The 20,453-nt window shown below is 44.8% G+C and overlaps 1 protein-coding gene across 1 annotated transcript in view; it reads right to left on the reverse strand.

Annotated features, from left to right (window-relative positions):
- LOC120936626 (U2 snRNP associated SURP domain containing) overlaps positions 1 to 18,949 on the reverse strand; it is a 92,991-nt gene extending 74,042 nt beyond the window's left edge. The window contains 2 exon segments of the mRNA XM_040349111.1: positions 1,436 to 1,537; positions 18,841 to 18,949. Coding sequence (XP_040205045.1) covers positions 1,436 to 1,537; positions 18,841 to 18,885 — 147 coding nt within the window. The 5' untranslated portion in view covers positions 18,886 to 18,949.
- Between the last annotated feature and the right edge of the window lie 1,504 nt (positions 18,950 to 20,453).

A 20,453-nucleotide genomic window follows, 5' to 3' on the forward strand; every position in this document is an offset into this window, starting at 1 on the left:
GAAGACAGTGGAGAGAACAGAACAGGCAGAGGGAGAAGACAGTGAAGGGAAGAGAACCGGCAGCGGAAGAAGACATCAGCGGAAGGAGAAGAAGCGGACATCGTACCATCAGATCACACTTATATGATAATAGTACCTAACTGACACTTATCCTCTATGGCTATTGAGTTTTAGCAAAGGCTTTGTACAGACAGCTTGTTGTGTTTTGATGAGTCATGTTGAAGTTGCTATTCCTCCGACATACACTGCCTCCTATATAGAGGCAGACAAGTGTCAGTTCGGTGCTGCCATCATATCAGTGTGATCTTGTGAAGACTGAAAAGCTGAGATTGGGGGAGGATATACTCATGCATCCAGATCACAGGAAACAGTTTGTGGATTGGTTCTGGTTCCATCCTGCTCTGTGGGAGTTCCAGAGTACACCATTGGAGTTCCAGAGTACACCATTGGTTAGCACAATAATTTCACAACCTTTCCACATGTGCCCTGGTATGGTTCAGGAGGGGGGGCGCTCGCTCCTCCGCACCTGCTTTCCTAACCTGCCAGTCTACATGCTCGTATAAGTGTCCGGCCTTTTTTTTTTTGGTGTGGGGGTTCCCCTTAAAATCCATACCAGACTAAAGGGTCTGATATGGTCTTGGAGGGGGGAGCCTATTCCGCTTTTTACCCCCATGTAGTTTCCCCTTAAGATTCATACCAGACACAAAGAGCCTGGTATTGTCGGGATCAAAGTCAGATCCCGTTCATTGAAGTTGGACTCCAAGTCGCAGGGCAAAGTTGGATCCACAGTCATGTGTACCCAGCCTAAAGGTTTTACATCTGCAGGACAGCTTCTTCTATTGAAAAATAAAACCTGGCTATATCACCAGATGAAAATAAAGGAAAACCTACAAAAAAATAAAAAATCTAACGCATCCATCAGATCTAAAATTTGGTAAGCTACAATAGAACAGATGTTTGCTTTTGGGTTTAAGGGTCAGTTCACACCTTTTATCAAACATGCTGTGTGTTCGTGTGCGATTCACATGTGATCCGAGTGCAGTGCGATTTCAGTTCATACATTTGAATGGGCTAAAATCATGCCAGACCACGCCAAAAGTATGACAAAAAAACAAACAAAAAAAAACAACGCATAGTAACCAGATTGCATGATATTACTGTACCAAGCAATCCGGTGCAAGCAAATGCACTTCATTTGCAAGCCGTGTCTGGGCTGTCAATATGTGAACACTGACACCTGCTGCATGTGCTAGTGCAGCGCGTTTTGAATGCAGTGCAGGAAATGCACACAGAACATAGGTTTCCCACACCACGCTCTGCTGTGAACTGGCCCTAAAATCACAAATAAAAAAAAAAAAAAAAAACACATTCTGTTTGGAAAAAATAATTATTTGACCGACTTAGAGCATATTTAGCCATTCATATTCAGCCTCACCTTTTTCTTGAGCTCCTCCTGTTCTTTCTTGCTTAATGTCCTCTTTGCGGGAGCCATCTTGCCAATGCTGAAAGCTTTCAGTTTACTTTCCATGAGAGGTTGCTACAGGACAAACAAAAAGCATTACATTTGTGTTGCTGTAAATATAATCACAAAAGCTCAAAGTTCTTAAAACTCAACCCAAGCTTGGGCAAAGTAACAAAAATAAAATATTATATATATATATATATATATATATATATATATATATATATATATATATATATATATATATATATATATATATATATATATATATATATATATATATATATATATAAAATTATACACAGTGCTGTGATTTTTTGCATATTTCTCACACTTAAATGATTCAGATCAAACACATTTTTATGTTACACTTAAACCCCATACAACACTATTAGATTTTTGTCTTCAGATTTACCAAAACCATGTAGTGCAAGGGCCTGCCTAATTGCATACAAATTGGAACTCTTAGTGCTAGTTCACACCAGACGCAGTTCCGTGCGTTTTTCCCTGTACAAAATGCATGCACAGTGTTTTCCATGTATTCCAATGGCTCTAGTTCACACCATGCAGTCAGTTTCTGCACCGGAAACTGACTGCATGGTGTGAACTAGAGCCATTGGAATACATGGAAAACACTGTGCATGCATTTTTAAGTGCATAAAAAAAAGCACATGGAACTATGTGCGGTGTGAACTGGCTCTTAGGCCGGTGCAAATTTCAGCTCTCTTATCTCTGCAGAGAGATAAGAGAACTGATCAGAAGATCATGTCTGTTTTAGCTGCGAATTTGGAGACCTGGGAGAGGGGAGAGGGTGGGGGGAAGTGTATTGAGGTGAATGAGAGAAATCCTGAAGAGAAATGAACACATCTGCGAATCAGATGCGTACCCATAGAAGATAATGGGCCTGACTTCACACCTGAGCCGCACCCCAATGCCTATAAAACGCACACGTTTTTTCAGCAATGCGCAGTGCGAATGCATCGCACATATGTGAACCAGCCTCATTGAAATCAATGTATTTTATAATGTTATGCGAATTGGATGCGGTTTAAGCCGCACTCAATTCGCATAGGTGTGAACCCGGCCTTAAGGTTTGATCTCATTATTTGGTTTTGGTAAGTCTGAAGAGTTTCAATTCATATTGAATAAGGCAGGCCCTTGCAGTACATGGTTTTGGTAAATCTGAAGACAAAAATCTGAAGAAAATCTAGTAGTGTGTATGGGATCAAAAGATAACACGAGGAAATCCAAGACAGTTTTTAAATTATCATTTCATTTATTAGGGGAAAAAAGCTGTACAAACCTGTCTGGCCCTATGTGAAAAAGTAATTACCCCCTCCCATGCTGAATTATGAATGAACTGTGATTAACCACAATTTTTTGGAAAGCCGAGTTAAATTACACTTGACACACCCAGGCCGCAATACTGCCAGACCTAAAATCAAGAAATCAAATAGAAGCTGTCTGACAGATCACAAAAAGTCACACAGCATGCCACAATCTAAAAAAACTCAAGAAGAGATTAGAAATAAAGTAATGTACATGCATCAGTCTAGGGAGGGTTTCAAAGCAATTTCTAAAGCTTTGGAACTCCAATGAACCATGGGAGAGCCATTATCCACAAATGGAGAGAACTTGGAACAGCGGTGAACCTTCCCAGGAGTGTCCGGCCTTCAAAAATTACTCCAAGAGCATGACAACGACTCATCCATGAGGTCACAAAATAACTAGGGCTGTAACTAAAAGATTATTTTCATAAATCAATTAGTTGGCCAATTATTCCTTTGATTGATAAGTTAATCGGATAATAACCTTAAAAAAAAGTGTGGTGTATAATGTAGTTAAAGAGGGGGTTCTCCCATAAATGTTTTTTTAACCTTTGATACCCTTAGATGGATGCTCATTTAGTCTAGGGGAATCGGCTAGTTGTTTTAAAACCCTAGCAGTACTTCTCCGCCACTTCCGGGTATGGGTCTTTGGGACTGGGCGTTCCTTCTTGATTGACAGTCTTCCAACAGGCTTCCGAAAGGCTTCCGACGGTCGCATCCATCGCGTCACGAGTAGCCGAAAGAAGCCGAACGTCGGTGCGGCTCTATACTGCGCCTGCGCACCGACGTTCGGCTACTTTTGGAAAATCGTGACGCGATGGATGCGACCGTCGGAAGCCTGTCGGAAGACTGTCAATCAAGAAGGAACGCCCAGTCCCGAAGACCCATACCCGGAAGTGGTCGCCCTCTACAACGGTAAGTAATGCTCGGATTTTAAAACAACTAGCCGATTCCCCTAGATCATGCATCTAAGGGTAAAAAGAGCATATTACCGGTGAACCTCCGCTTTAAAGTGGAGGTTTACCCAAAATATAAATTTTTAACATTAGATTGAGGCTAATTAAGGGGAGCAGAAACGGGTATTTTTTTTTAAATCAACACCGTACTTACCGTTTTCGAGATAGATGTTCTCCCGCGGCTTCCGGGTATGGGCTGCGGGACTGGGCGTTCCTATTCGATTGACAGCCTTCCGACCGTCGCATACAGCGCGTCACGAGTTTCCGAAAGTTGCCGAACGTCGGTGCGCAGGCATCGTATAAAGCCGCACCGACTTTCGGCTTCTTTCGGCAACTGGTGACACACTGTATGCGACCATCGGAAGGCTGTCAATCAAATAGGAACGCCCAGTCCCGAAGATCATACCCGGAAGCGGCGGGAGAACATCTAACTCTAAAACGGTAAGTACTGCATTGGTTTAAAAAATAAATAAAAATAAAATACCCATTTCTGCTTCCCTTAATTAGCCTCAATCTAATCTAACTACTCGCTAAAGTATAATACAGGGTAATTATAAACATCTGTGCTCATCACAGGGCTTTTTAACATAAGTCCCCCTCCCCTGACAGCGGCAATGTTAGCGATGCAGCAAGGGAAAAGGAGCAGGGAAGGGAGGAGAAGAGGACCCCGAACCCCAGCCGTACCAACCCACCGAAGCAGGAGGGACTGTACTTACCCGTCCGAGCGAGGACTGGCTGACACATTCCTGACAGAACTACAACCGCAATGGAGGTAGCTGTCAGCCCGGTCCACTGTGAGTGAGAAATCACCACAGCCCAGTCATATGTGGACCTCAGAGCAAAGCTCACCGGCCACCCCAGGAGTCATGGGGTATAGCGTGGCAGACCCAGACTCTTTGCAAAGGTGTGCCCACGCTTGCTGGTCGGACTGAGTAGACTACAAGGATCTATATTATCCCGCCTGTCTCTCAGCCGACAGTTGAAAGAAGATTCTTCAAGAAAAAGTAAAATAAAATTTCTCCTCAGGGCGCTGGGCCCAAAGGGAGCCATACATCCTTCTCCTTTGCTAGGCAGAACGAAACTGAAGCTGCAGTGAGAAGGGTTATGTCTGGAGGGACCGCCCCCTGGGCGGGGCTGTTCAACTCTGTTAATGTAACATGTATTTAATTATCTAACATGTTTCTGCCTAGTCCTCTCCTGTAAACAGGGAACATAACCCACTTTGTCAATATTTAAGGAGCTGTGTCCGTCCATGGACGATAAGAGAAATTTAACTTTAACCACTTACCGACCGCCCACTGTATATGTAGGTCCTGTTTTTAAAGATGGATATCTCAGTAACGGCAGCAGCTGCTGCCACAACTGAGGTATCCATCTTTACAGTGGGCGGCCGTGTAAACGATAACGGCGGTATCCGCGGCGGATTCGCCGCGCGATCGCCGTTATCGGTGGCGGGAGAGGGCCCCCTCCCGCCGCTCTTCGCCGCTTACCGGAGCCGTCGGTAGCGGCGGAGGAGATCGGATGCTGCCAGCTCGTGTGTGAGGACTTGAGTGAGGGCAAGATGGCCCCCACCCGTCCTCATAGCTCTGCTGGGCGGAAGTGACGTCAAAACGTCAGTCCCGCCCAGCCTCTTAAAGAGACAATTTTTTTGTTGTCATTTTTTTAAATGACAAATTTTCCTTTTTTTTTTTTTCTTGCTTTTAAGTCTAAATATGAGATCTGAGGTCTTTTTGACCCCAGATCTCATATTTAAGACGACCTGTCATTCTTTTTTCTATTTCTATTTCTATTACATTCCTTGTAATAAAAAAAAATGTATCACTTTTATTCCTATTTTTTTATTTCAGTGTAAAAAATAATAAAATCAATAAAAAGAAATAAGAAAACAAAAAAAATTTTTTTTTAAAGCGCCCCGTCGAGCTCGCGCGCAGAAGCATACGCGAGTAGCGCCCGCATATGAAAACGGTATTCAAACCACACAAGTGAGGTATCGCCGCGATCGTTAGAGCGAGAGCAATAATTCTAGCCCTAGAGCTACTCTGTAGCTCAAAAAATGCAACCTATAGAATTTTTTAAACGTCGCCTATCGAGATTTTTAGGGGTAAAAGATTGACGCCATGCCACGAGCGGGCGCAATTTTAAAGCGTGACATGTTGGGTATCATTTTACTCGGCGTAACATTATCTTTCACAATATATAAAAAAATTGGGCCAAATTTATTGTTGTCTTATTTTTTAATTCAAAAAAGTGATTTTTTTCCAAAAAAAGTGCGCTTGTAAGACCGCTGCGCAAATACGGTGTTACAAAATGTATTGCGATCACCGTCATTTTATTCTCTAGGGTGTTAGAAAAAATATATATATAATGTTTGGGGGTTTTAAGTAATTTTCTAGCAAAAAAACTGTTTTAGTCTTGTAAACACCGAATCTGAAAAACACCTTCTGTCCTCAAGTGGTTAAAAAGGCGCATTCCGTTACATCTGGCATAAAACGAATACAGCATTTCATAACAAGAATATCATACCAACAATCAGACGTGGTGGGGGTAGCGTGAAAGTCTTGGGCTGCTTTGCACCTTCAGGACCTGGACGACTTACCATAATTGATGGAACCATGAATTCTGAGAGCTACCAGAAAATCCTAAAGGAGAATGTCTGGCTATCAGTTTGTGACCTCAAGCGCACTTGGGTTATGCAGCAAGTCCACCTCCAAATTGTTAAAATAAAGCAACATTTAGGTTTTGGAGTGGCCTAGTCACAGCTCAGACTTAAATCTAATTAAGACGCTGTATAATGACCGTACACAGGATCCTCCAATGTGGCTGCATTAAAACAATTCTGCAAAGAAGAGTAGGCCAAAATTGCTCCACAGCAATGTGAAAGACTCATTGCCAGTTATCACAAATGCTTGATTGCAGTTGTTGCTGCCAAGGGTGGCACAACCAGTTTTTCGGGTTGGGGTCAATTACTTTTTCACATACAGCCAGGCAGGTTAGGACAGCTTTTTTTGCCTTAATAAATGAAACAATCATTTAAAAACTGCATTTTGTATTTACACAGGATATATTTGTGTAATAATAAAATTTGTTTGACGAATCTATATATCGTATTTATTTATCGCCGTATACCGCGCACTTTTTTCCCCTTAGAAAAGGGGAAAATCGCGGGTGCGCGATATACGCCGATACCCGCGCTCAGTTTGAAGCCTCCGCCGACATATACCGAGTGCAGTACACTCGGGTATATTCGGCCAGGCTCGGCTTCGCTCGTGGTCACGCTCTGACGTTTATGCGTGAGAAGCCGAGCGTGGCCGAATATACCCTAGTGTACTGCGCTCGGTATATGTCGGCGGAGGCTTCAAACTGAGCGCGGGGATTCGACTCTGAGACAGCGCGGGAGAAGCCGGGAGGACACCACCGAGGCCGCAGACAGATGCCGGACCGGACAAGGACGCCGGGCAAGACACCAAAACTGTAAGTATTAAAATCTTTTTTTACAGGAAAAACGGGTCTACATTAGGGGTGCACGCTATACGCCGGAGCGCGCAATACCCTGATAAAGACATATATATATATATATATATATATATATTAAAAAAAGAAGGAGCAAATACTTTTTCACAGCACTTTATATCTCCCCAAAGCACATTTGAGAAGTCTTCCTTCATATTTTGGAATATACACTTTTTTTTAACCCCTTCACGTCGACCGTACGCAAATATGTGGCCCCACTGGACTGGGCTTTTTTCCCTGGGGCCGATATTCTGCATATCTCTCTTTGTTCTGGGTAGAGTACTGCAAGGCGCACTCCCAGCACAGAGACCAGAGTCTTACCGAGAGCTCTAACAATCGGGACCCGGAACATTTGATTCTGGGTCACCTAATCGTTGTGAAAGCCTCCGATTACCTATCACAGTGGTCAGTAACTGTGAAGCCCGCCCCTGTGTTGTCTCTGTGAATGGACGGAAGCAATATATTGCATCACTCTCTATCCTTGAGGAGATATAAAATAAAATAAAAAGTGTGTAGAAAAAATAATAATACCGAGAATCAATGTTTTATCTAGGTCAGTGCCAGGGTTAGTGTTATGGTCTAAGTTCAAGGTTGGAGTCAAGGCGCGGCCGAATGCAGTACTTGGCTGTGCACCCTGTGTCAGGGAATTTGATTAGCAGTGGGAGCCAATGGCTGCGCTGCTATAAATCTATTTAATGAAGAGCCGAGAACCCCTGGGCAGAGGGGCCCAGCGTGTCTCCGCTGAGGGAATGAAGGACTGGTTACTGTCAGAAGTATTTTCACCTTAATGCAGGAGGGTTTTGCCGTTAAAAACAATGAAAGCCCAATTTGTCCTGAAGAAAAAAAAAAAAAGGGGGGGGGGGGTAATACAATACACCTGGATGCACAAATATTAATGATATATACGGTTTTACTTACACATGTCAAAATTGGACTTAGGCCCCTTTCACATGGGGCGGATCAGTAATGATCCGCCCCGTGAACCTCCGCTTGCTCAGCGGGGATCGCTCCGTTGATCCCCCTGAGCTGTCGGGTGACAGGGCGGACCGTCTGTCCGTGTTCACCCGATCCGCCAGACGGATGGAAAAGTAGGTTTTTCCTCCGTCACACTTTGGCGTGTCGGATGTCAGCGGGCATGTCACCGCTGACATCCGCAGCTCCATAGAGGAGCACAGAACGCCCGTTCAGGTCTGCCAAAAAAACTGGCAGGCCGACCCGAATGGGCCGCCCGTGTGAAAGAGGCATTTAAATGTATTTTACCCTTAGGCGCAGCAGGGTTAAATGTATATTTACAATACACCCCGAGAGATATAGACATTCTAAAAATGTAACAAATGCAAACAGGCTCTGTTACAAGGTGATATTCTTGATTTTGAAGCATGGTATATTATGTTAGTAATGTATCATTTATACCAAGCCCTCCTTTTTTCTACGTTCTGTATCTCTGACTAGTCCCAAGAAAGCCTTCAAAAAATGCAGACTGAAAAAAAAAAAAAGTCACCCCTGGCACCTCCATAGAAATAAAAATAAAAAAGCAGCTCTGTCTCCTAGACTCAATCTATGGAGGTTTCCCCAGCATAGAATTTAAAAAAGGAGCCAAACTATGTGATAATAAATGGTCACTTTTCTTAACCACTTAAGACCCGGACCATTTGGCTGGCCAAGGACCAGAGCACTTTTTGCGATTCGGCAATGCAACACTAACTGACAATTGCGCGGTCGTGCGACGTGGCTCCCAAACAAAATTGACGTATTTTTTTCCCCACAAATAAAGCTTTCTTTTGGTGGTATTTAATAACCTCTGTGGTTTTTATGTTTTGCGCTATAAACAAAAATAGAGCGACAATTAAAAAAAAAAAAAAAAATCTATATTTTTTACTTTTTGCTTAAAGCGAGAGTTCACCCATTAAACTATTTTTTCAAACAATCTACTTAGATTAATGCTCGTTTTGTCTAGGGGAATCAGCTAGTTGTTTTAAAATATGAGCTGTACTTACCGTTTTCGAGATGCATCTTCTCCGCCGCTTCCGGGTATGGATCTTCGGGAGCGGGCGTTCCTTCTTGATTGACAGTCTTCCGACGGTCGCATCCATCGCGTCACTAGTAGCCGAAAGAAGCCGAACGTCGGTGCGGCTCTATACTGCGCCTGCGCACCGACGTTCGGCTTCTTTCGGAAAATCGTGACGCGATGGATGCGACCGTCGGAAGCCTCTCGGAAGACTGTCAATCAAAATAGGAACGCCCAGTCCCGCAGTCCATACCCGGAAGCGGCGGAGAAGATGCATCTCGTAAAAACGGTAAGTACAGCTCATATTTTGAAAACTAGCCGATTCCCCTAGACAAAACGAGCAGGAATCTAAGGGGAAAAAGAGTCATGTACGGGTGAACCTCGGCTTTAAATAAATATCCCCCAAAAATATATAAAATGAAAAAAATTTCCCTCAGTTTAGGCCGATATGTATTCTTGTACATATTTTTAGAAAAAAATCGCAATAAGCGTTTATTGATTGGTTTGCGCAAAAGTTATAGCGTCTACAAAATAGGATATATGGCATTTTTATTAATAATTAATTTTTTACTAGTAATGCCGGCGATCAGCGTTTTTTTTCGTGACTGCAACATTATGGCGGACACATGACACCATTTTGGGACCATTGTCATTGATACAGCTATAAAAATTCACTGATTACTATAAAAATTATACCGGCAGTGAAGGGGATAACCACTAGGGAGCGCTGAAGGGGTTAGGTGTGTCCTAGGGATGTGTTCTAACTGTGGGTGGGCGTGGCTACGCGTGACACGACACTGATCATCGCTCCCGATCAGTGTCCTGTCACTAGGAAGAATGGGGAAAAGCTTGTGTACATTAGCATTTCCCCCGGCTCTTCCTCTCCGTGAGACGATCACGGGGATACCCGCAAACATCGAGTCCGCGGGACCCACGGTCAGACTTACGGAGCTTGTGGCGGCCACATTTTAAAGAAAGCGTACTTGTACGTCCATTTGCCCAGCCATGTCATTGTGCCAATGTATATCGTCGTGCGCTGGTCGGCAAGTGGTTGAATTTAAGACAATTCTGGCATGATTAGTCATATTTTCAATATCAAAATTTCTGCCAGGGTATGGAAACTTTTGATAATATTTTTGCATACCCTGGCAGAAATGTTGATATTGAAAATATGCCAAAATGTACAATATTTTAGAGTTGCACAATTAATCGTTAAAAAACTTGTTCTCCATTTAACCCCTTTGACATCTCCAATGCAGAGTTTGCAGATTTCATATAACAAGTGGAGAGAGACTTTATCTGCTCACTCAGCTGTCAAAATATCCGGCAGTCTGCAAAAAGTTTTAACAGGAAACATTGTAACTAATGCTTCCTTCTTAGATCAAAAGGATAAACTTCTGTGTGTAAAGAAAAAATCCAGGCAGTCTGCCAAGTTTGTAACAACATGAAACATTGTAACTAACTTCCTTAGAGCAAATGTCTGTGTAAATGCAGGAAGTTTAACCCAGGGGGTCGACAATATCCGGGCGCCAGGTCGCTATTGCGACATGAAATTGTGACCTGGCGCCGGCCGGTAATTGAGGCCGCAGCTTTGCGGCCTACAAGGCCGCTGCCTCAATTACCGGCCGTGGGGGAGCACGGAGGCACAGGATCCTGTGTCTCCTTGTGCCCGCACCTCCCCCGCCGCGTGATCGCGGCGGGGCCGCGACGGCCGGTAATTGAGGCCACGGCTTTGCGGCCTTGTGAAGTTCCAAGCTCTGCCTTCTGTGAGCTGGCGCCATCTGGTGGTGGCCATTGGCATTACAAGTTAAACAGCAATTCTAATGTCATTTTTCACTATTTTTACTGCCATCTCCTTCCCTCTAATTAAAACCCCCAAAACATTATATATATTTTCTATTCTAACACCCTAGAGAATAAAATGGCAATCGTTGCAATACTTTCTGTCATGCCGTATTTGCACAGCGGTCTTACAAGCGCACTTTTTTGGGGAAAAAAATACACTTTTTTAAATTAAAAAAAATAAGACAACAGTAAAGTTATCCCAATGTTTTTTTTAAATTGTGAAAGATAATGTTACGCCAAGTAAATTGATACCCAACATGTCACGCTTCAAAATTGCATCCGCTCGTGGAATGCCGCCAAACTTTTACCCTTTAAAATCTCGATAGGCGACGTTTAAAAAATTCTACAGGTTGCAGGTTTTGAGTTTCAGAGGAGGTCTAGAGCTAGAATTATTGCTCTCGCTCTAACGATCGCGGCGATACCTCACATGTGTGGTTTGAACACCGTTTACATATGCGGGTGCTACTCACGTATGTGTTCGCTTCTGCGCACAAGCTCGTCGTGACGGGGCGCGTTTTCTGGCTCCTAACTTTTTTAGCTGGCTCCTAGATTCCAAGCAAATTTGTCAAACCCTGGTTTAACCAATTAAAGTCCAAAGAAAAATAGCCCAATTTATTTTGTTTTAATGTGAGAAATGTTATGCCGCAAGAATCGTCTAAGCAAAAAAAATTGTGATTCTCATTTTAGCCAGAATCGTGCAGCTCGAATATATATCACACATACACATATCAGAGCTGCACAATTAATCATTAAGAATCAAAATCGCAATCTTTTTCCCTTCCTGATCTTCAAATTAGCATGTCACAATCTTTCTAACAAGTGCAGAGTTTTGAAACCTGGAAAAACAAAATCCAGGCAGCCTGCCAAGTTTTATTACAAAACACAAATAAGTAGAAACAACGTATCTTTTCCTTCTTTTATCAAAAGGAAAGAAATTAATTTTTTAGGGTTGTCCCGATACCAATACTAGTATCGGTATCGATACAGAGCATTTGCGCGAGCACTTGTCCCCGGGCAAATGCTCCCGATGCTTCACCGATACTTTTTTTTTTGTTGTTATTATTGTAGAGTGGGCAGAGGAGTCAGTGGCTTGGGAGGGCGGGCGGAGTTTGGCTGGAGAGGGGCGGGCAGCAGGGACTACTAACTATGGGGAGTGTCAGGCCGGCGCCCCCTCTCCACAACTGAAGAGGACTTAGTGCAGAGACAGTGGGCGGCATGTCAGTGACAGGGAGGCAGCAGCCGCCGCCGTAACAGTGACACACAGAGGGGGCTTTGCGTCGGCACACCCAGGACCCAGACACGGCTCTGATAGGTGTCGGCTGTGACTGCCTCACAGTCACACAGCCGAGCAGACCAAAGCCGCCTCCCCCTCCTCCATGCACGGCACACTGATCATCTGAGCCGAGGTGCACAACATTACGGATCTGATAGGGGGGTGCCTGTATTGTAAGGGGGGGTGCCTGTATTGTAAGGGGGGGTGCCTGTATTGTAAGGGGGGGTGCCTGCATTGTAAGGGGGAGGGGTCTGCATAACATGCAGGGGGTCCAAAACTGTTAGGGGGGTGTCTGTGTAATGTAAAGGGGTCCAGTGATGCAGGGTGCTGTGTAATGTAAAGGGGTGCTGTGTAATGTAAAGGGGTGCAGTGATGCAGGGTGCTGTGTAATGTAAAGGGGCGCAGTGATGCAGGGTGCTGTGTAATGTAAAGGTGGTGCAGTGATGCAGGGTGCTGTGTAATGTAAAGGGGTGCAGTGATGCAGGGTGCTGTGTAATGTAAAGGGGTGCAGTGATGCAGGGTGCTGTGTAATGTAAAGGGGTGCAGTGATGCAGGGTGCTGTGTAATGTAAAGGGGTGCAGTGATGCAGGGTGCTGTGTAAAGGAGTCTTAGAGGTGCAGTTGTGGAGAGAGGTACACAGTAGTGACAAAGATATATTGAAGGATACAGAGGTATGCAGGGGGCACAGTGGGGTATTTTTACATTTTATCGTGGGGGGGTGTGTGCCAGATATAGGATCCGCCTCGGGTGCCAAATGCTCTAGGTACGCCCCTGGCGGGCAGAGTCTGTGAAAGGAAATGCGGGCCGAGTCTGGCTGGAGAGGGTGGGCACAGTTGGTGGACGAGTCGGCGGGAGGAGAGCGAGTCCTCACCTGCAGTTAAACTTGGTAAGCTGGCAGGGGTGTAGGGCGCAGCTGCATCAGGATCGGTGACACATTCGCTGTCAGCGGCCGAACGTCCCTACGCTCATCTTGGTACACCCTGCACTCGGCTGCAGTAAGCATCAGCACACATCTTGTTACACCCAGCCTGAGCTATATGGGCTGGGTGTAACAAGATGTCTGCTGCTGCTTACTGCAGCCGAGTGCAGGGTGTACCAAGATGGGCGTTGCAGCATATTTTTATTTTTTTTATAGCTTCAGTGTTTTTCACAGCATTTCAGTGCCAGCCACCTGTCAGTCCCCATCTGTCAAACTGCCACATGACATTGAAAAAAAAAAAAAAAAAAAGTAAAGTATCGGTATTCGGTATCGGCGAGTACTTGGAAAAAAGTATCGGTAGTTGTACTCGGTCTTAAAAAAGTGGTATCGGGACAACCCTAGTAATTTTAATGTATAGTTTTGTCATTTGATTTGTACATGGGAGCTATCATATTTGCTTGTTACTAAGGTTCCGATACCCGCTTTGTATGACTACACAGTACTGTGCTGCTCCTTCTCCAAATGCCAAGTCTACAAGTTTGCGAATTCATTAAAAACAACACTCCCCTTTTTGTTAAAGTGCACTTTACCTGGCCTAAAACATTTCTATGGCAACAACAGCGCCTTACAGTCAGACATCTTTGGTGGTGCCTGCAAATACGGTCTACCTTACGTGATATCACAGTAAGAATACGTGCTTCTAGGAAGATGGATCATATCAAATAGCACCATGATGAGTAGGCACTATAAGAATGGGTGCAAGATAAAATTCTAGAGAACCAATGGTAAATCTATTAGAAAATGTGAAGAACATTACAAAATCACCACGTAGTAGCAAGGGCAATCCTTAAAAACTCAGCGAACAGGTAAAGAGGGCATCAGTAAGAATGGCAACAAAGAGGCAAATGGTAACTTAGGGCCCATGGTGTGTGCAAACTACCACCCCAAGTCAGAAAGATTCTATGAGATTTGGAGTCTTATGCAAGCACCCAAATTTCTTGCAGGCCAAGATGTGACACTGGCTATGCCAGTACTTGGGTAAATATCCTGGGTGCTGCCGAGAAACCAATCATTAACACTTGGAATTGCCAGTGTTGACTGCTGTTTGCGGTCTACACAACCAACCCATGATATTGTCGATGAAGCAGGTGTCCTGCAAAACCTCCCCGCTGAGCTACTGTATTCTACCTGCTGTCAAAATACACTGATCAGCGTTGCCAGCAATAGCCAAACATTGGACAGAGTGGTTGTGCAGAAGTCGATCGGTAGACTTCTGTACAACCGCTCTGTCCATACCAAAAGACGTGCCTGAAAGCTAAAATCATGACAGATCAGAAGAAAAAAAACTCAATGGGCAATGGCAGGACTGTGAGGAGAAACTTCACACCCCACCAACTACTAGTGCCCAAAAAACATCTTTAAAGCCAACAGCATAAGGGAAAGAATGATTATTCTTCCAGAAAGGTACATATCCCAGTTACAGGGAGGGGAAGTACTTATTAAAAATGTTGTACCCTAGACATGGAATTCTAGGACCTTTAGAAGCATACACTTGTGCCTGGAGAGCAGCTGGCAGCTTCAGCATTGGTTCCACCACCTCACCTACCTGCGTTCATGGTTATGTTTGGGTAAGGTCCTTATGCCCAGCAGTGGTGCATTCTGTAGCAGCAGGTGAAGTAAATCATCCACCAGACATGACACATTTCCACATGCCACACACTTCCTTCTCTGCAATCAAGGAAAGATGAAGACGCCTGCCTCCGTCATTCTAAGCTGCATGGCGTCCAGTGGGGGAATACAGAACCTCTCTGCACACAACAGAAAGACCAACACCAGTACAGCCCTGTCCTGCCATCATGGCACCCACCTGATGAGGGGGATAACCATAGCAGCATACAGTGGGGATCGAAAGTTTGGGCACCCCAGGTAAACATTTGTAATAATGTGCATAACGAAGCCAAGGAAAGATGGAAAAATCTCCAAAAGGCATCAAATTACAGATTAGACATTCTTATAATATGTCAAAAAAAAGTTAGATTTTATTTCCATCATTTACACTTTTAAAATTACAGAAAACAAAAAAATGGCGTCTGCAAAAGTTTGGGCACCCTGCAGAATTTATAGCATGCACTGCCCCCTTTGCAAAGCTGAGACCTGCCAGTGTCATAGATTGTTCTCAATCATCGTCTGGGAAGACCAGGTGATGTAAATCTCAAAGGTTTTAAATGCCCAGACTCATCTGACCTTGCCCCAACAATCAGCACCATGGGTTCTTCTAAGCAGTTGTCTAGAAAACTGAAAGTGAAAATAGTTGACGCTCACAAAGCTGGAGAAGGCTATAAGAAGATAGCAAAGCTTTTTCAGATGTCAATATCCTCTGTTCGGAATGTAATTAAGAAATGGCAGTCATCAGGAACAGTGGAAGTTAAAGAAAGATCTGGAAGACCAAGAAAAATATCAGACAGAACAGCTCGCAGGATTGTGAGAAAAGCAATTCAAAACCCATGTTTGACTGCACGATCCCTCCAGAAAGATCTGGCAGACACTGGAGTTGTGGTACACTATTCCACTATAAAGAGATACTTGTACAAATATGGTCTTCATGGAAGGGTCATCAGAAGAAAACCTCTTCTACGTCCTCACCACAAAAATCAGCGTTTGAACTTTGCAAATGAACATATACACAAGCCTGATGCATTTTGGAAACAAGTTCTGTGGGCCGATGAGGTTAAAATAGAACTTTTTGGCCGGAATGAGCAAAGGTACGTTTGGAGAAGAAAGGGCACAGAATTTAATGAAAAGAACCTCTGTCCAACTGTTAAGCATGGGGGTGGATTAATCATGCTTTGGGGTTGTATTGCAGCCAGTGGCACAGGGAACATTTCACGAGTAGAAGGAAAAATGGATTCAATAAAATTTCAGCAAATTTTGGATGGTAACTTGATGCCATCTGTGAAAAAGCTGAAGTTAAAGAGAGGATGGCTTCTACAAATGGATAATGATCCTAAACACACCTCAAAATCCACGGGGGATTACACCAAGAGGCGTAAACTGAAGGTTTTGCCATGGCCTTCACAATCTCCTGACCTTAACATAATTGAAAATCTATGGATAGACCTTAAAAGAGCAGTGCGTGACAGACAGCCCAGAAATCCCAAAGAACTGGAAGACTTTTGTAAGGAAGAATGGGCAAAGATACCTCAAACAAGAATTGAAAGACTCTTGGCTGGCTACAAAAAGCGTTTACAAGCCGTGATACTTGCCAAAGGGGGCAGTACAAGATATTAACTCTGCAGGGTGCCCAAACTTTTACAGACGCCATTTTTTTGTTTTCTGTAATTCTGAAAGTGTAAATGATGGAAATAAAATCTAACTTTTTTTTTACATATTATAAGAATGTGTAATCTGTAATTTGATGCATTTTGGAGATTTTTCCATCTTTCCTTGGCTTCGTTATGCACATTAATACATTTTTTTACCTGGGGTGCCCAAACTTTCGATCCCCACTGTAGGGTGCAAGTGTCCTCCCTGCCCCCATAGGGCAACCACCACCTGGCTCTAAAACGAGACCTATGGAGAGAGAAAGGAAGAATGTCCACGAGGACCGGCGCCACCATGATGGTCACTAACCAACTGGCTACCTAATCATTACAACAAACAATGTACACTCATCACACTGTATACGCAGGACAGGGCAATCATCACACTGTATACAAAGACCAGGACACTCATCCCATACGCAGAACACTAATCCTGTCGCGCATGCGCACCAGGACAGTCAGCACACTGTATATGGAGACCAGGACAGTCAGCACACTGTATATGGAGACCAGGACAGTCAGCACACTGTATATGGAGACCAGGACAGTCAGCACACTGTATATGGAGACCAGGACAGTCAGCACAGCGTGCACGCAGACCAGTCAGCACACTGTATATAGAGACCAGCACAGCCAGTACACTGTATATGGACAGTCAGTACACTGTATATAGTGACCAGGATAGTCAGCACACTGTATATGGAGACCAGCACACTGTATATGCAGAACAGGATGCTCATCACACCTCATACGAAGACCAGGACACTCATCCCATATGCAGAACACTAATCCTGCCGCGTACGCAGACCAGGACAGTCAGTACACTGTATATAGAGACCATCACAGTCAGCACACTGTATATGGACAGTCAGTACACTGTATATAGAGACCAGCAGTCAGTACACTGGACAGTCAGTACACTGTATATAGAGACCCAGACGACCAGCACACTGTATATGGAGACCAGCACACTGTATATGGAGACCAGCAGTCAGTTCACTGTATATGGAGACCAGCACACTGTATATGGAGACCAGGACAGTCAGCACACTGTATATGGAGACCAGCACAGTCAGCACACTGTATATGGAGACCAGGACAGTCAGCACACTGTATATGGAGACCAGCACAGTCAGCACACTGTATATGGAGACCAGGACAGTCAGCACACTGTATATGGAGACCAGGATAGTCAGTAAACTATGTATATGGAGGCCAGCACACTGTATATGGAGGCCAGGATAGTCAGTAAACTATGTATATGGAGGACCAGCACACTGTATATGGAGACCAGCACACTGTATATGGAGACCAGGATAGTCAGTAAACTATGTATATGGAGGCCAGCACACTGTATATGGAGACCAGGATAGTCAGTAAACTATGTATATGGAGGACCAGCACACTGTATATGGAGAACAGGATAGTCAGTAAACTGTATGTATATGGGGGGACCAGCACACTGTATATGGGGGACCAGCACACTGTATATGGGGGACCAGCACACTGTATATGGGAGACCAGCACACTGTATATGGGAGACCAGCACACTGTATATGGGGGACCAGCACACTGTATATGGGGGACCAGCACACTGTATGTATATGGAGACCAGCACACTGTATGTATATGGAGACCAGCACACTGTATGTATATGGAGACCAGCACACTGTATGTATATGGAGACCAGCACACTGTATGTATATGGAGACCAGCACACTGTATGTATATGGAGACCGGCACACTGTATGTATATGGAGACCGGCACACTGTATGTATATGGAGACCGGCACACTGTATGTATATGGAGACCGGCACACTGTATGTATATGGAGACCGGCACACTGTATGTATATGGAGACCGGCACACTGTATGTATATGGAGACCAGCACACTGTATATGGAGACCAGCACACTGTATATGGAGACCAGCACACTGTATATGGAGACCAGCACATTATATCGTGGGAATAACACGTGATGTAGAGTGAGTATAGTGAACGAAGAGTAAGGCGGGCTTTGCGGCTCCAATGTCCTGTCTCCTCCAGAGAGGAGTGTGTCTCCATAGAGAAGGCCTCGGCTCCTGCGTACCTCACACACCGGCAGCACACCGCTCTCTCCCATCCCCTGCCCCGGCCTATTCCTCTCTGTACCAACCCAACCATCAGCAGTGTCCTCCACCGAGCCCAGCCCGTCCCCCGCCTGCACCCCGGCCTCACCTTCGATCCCGCTCTGTGCGAGCCGCCAGACATTTTCTCCGCCATGTTGCGTCTCTCCCCCTTGCAGGCTAACCAATCGAGAGCTGAGTCTAAGCAGCGAAAGAAGGCGTGTGCTTGAAGAGGTCAGGTGGGCAGTCGATCCCTGAGCTATCGATCTAGCACAATAGGTAAAACTGTGCGGCGCTAGGAGAGTGATGACGTCACGGCCGCAGATCATCTGTTACTGACTGACGGTCGTCACATGAGCCCATTTCTAAGTCATTGCTTACCCAGTACCCACCAAATAATGTCCTCTATACCCTTTGTGTGCATGTTTATTCATTAATTAACCACTTCATCTCCCACACGTTTACCCCCTTCATGAGCAGCTCGTTTTGGGCTATTCAGCACAGTGGTGGTTATTTACTACCAAAGGCAAACCCACTTTGAACTTAGAAGTGCAGTCGCTGTAAATCTGAGGGGAAGATCTGAAATGAGGGGAAGCTCTGCTGATTTAATCACCCAATCATGTGCAAGCTAAAATGTTGTTTTTTATTTTCCTTGCATGTCCCCCTCAGAGCTCCATTGACTGCACTTTCAGTGCAAAGTGGATTTGCCTTTAGTAAATAAACCCCTTGTTACTTAACCACTTCCATACCAGGCACTTACGCACCTTCCCGCCCAAGCCAATTTTCAGCTTTCAGCACTGTCGCACTTTGAATGGTAATTGCGCGGTCATGCTACACTGTACCCAAACAAAATTGGCGTCCTTTTTTCCCCACAAATAGAGCTTTCTTTTGGTGGTATTTGATCACCTCTGCGATTTTTTTTTTTGCGCAACAACTAAAAAAAGACTGAAAATTTTGAAAAAAAATTACGTTTTTATTTTTTTCTGTAATTTTTTTGTAAATAAGTACGTTTTCTCTTTCAATTACGGGCACTGATATGGCGGCACTGATGGGCACCGATGAGATGGCACTGATGGACATCGATGAGGTAGTACTGACGGGCACAGATGAGGTGGCACTGATTGGCGGCGCTGGTATGCGGCACTGATGGGCACTCATAGGCGGCACTGATGGGCACACATAGGCGGCACTCATGGGCACTCATGGGCGGCACTGATGGGCACTCATGGGCGGCACTGATGGGCACTCATGGGCGGCACTGGGCACTCATAGGCGGCACAGATGGGCACTCATGGGCGGCACTTATGGGTGGCACAGATGGGCACTGTGGGGTGGCACTGATGGACACTGTGGGGCGGCACTGATGGACACTGTTGGGCGGCACTGATTTACTTATGTTGCCAGTCAGTGCCCATTTGTGGGCACAGATTGGCATCTTTTTTTTTTTTTCCAGACCTTTTTTTTTATTTTTTTCAGACTTTTTTTTGTCCCCTTTTTTTTTTTCCTTCCCTGGTGGTCCAGGGTGGGCTTCCCTGGTGGTCCAGTGTGGCGATCCGAGGGGGGGCTGCGCTGATAAACAATCAGCACAAACCCCCCCTATCAACAGAGCCGCCGATCGGCTCTCCTCTACTCGCGTCTGTCAGACGCGAGTGAGGAAGAGCCACCAACGGCTCTTCCTGTTTACATCGTGATCAGCCGTGGTTGGACACGGCTGATCACGTGGTA

Source organism: Rana temporaria, chromosome 4, assembly GCF_905171775.1.
Source record: "Rana temporaria chromosome 4, aRanTem1.1, whole genome shotgun sequence".
Classification (NCBI taxonomy): Eukaryota; Metazoa; Chordata; class Amphibia; order Anura; family Ranidae; genus Rana; species Rana temporaria.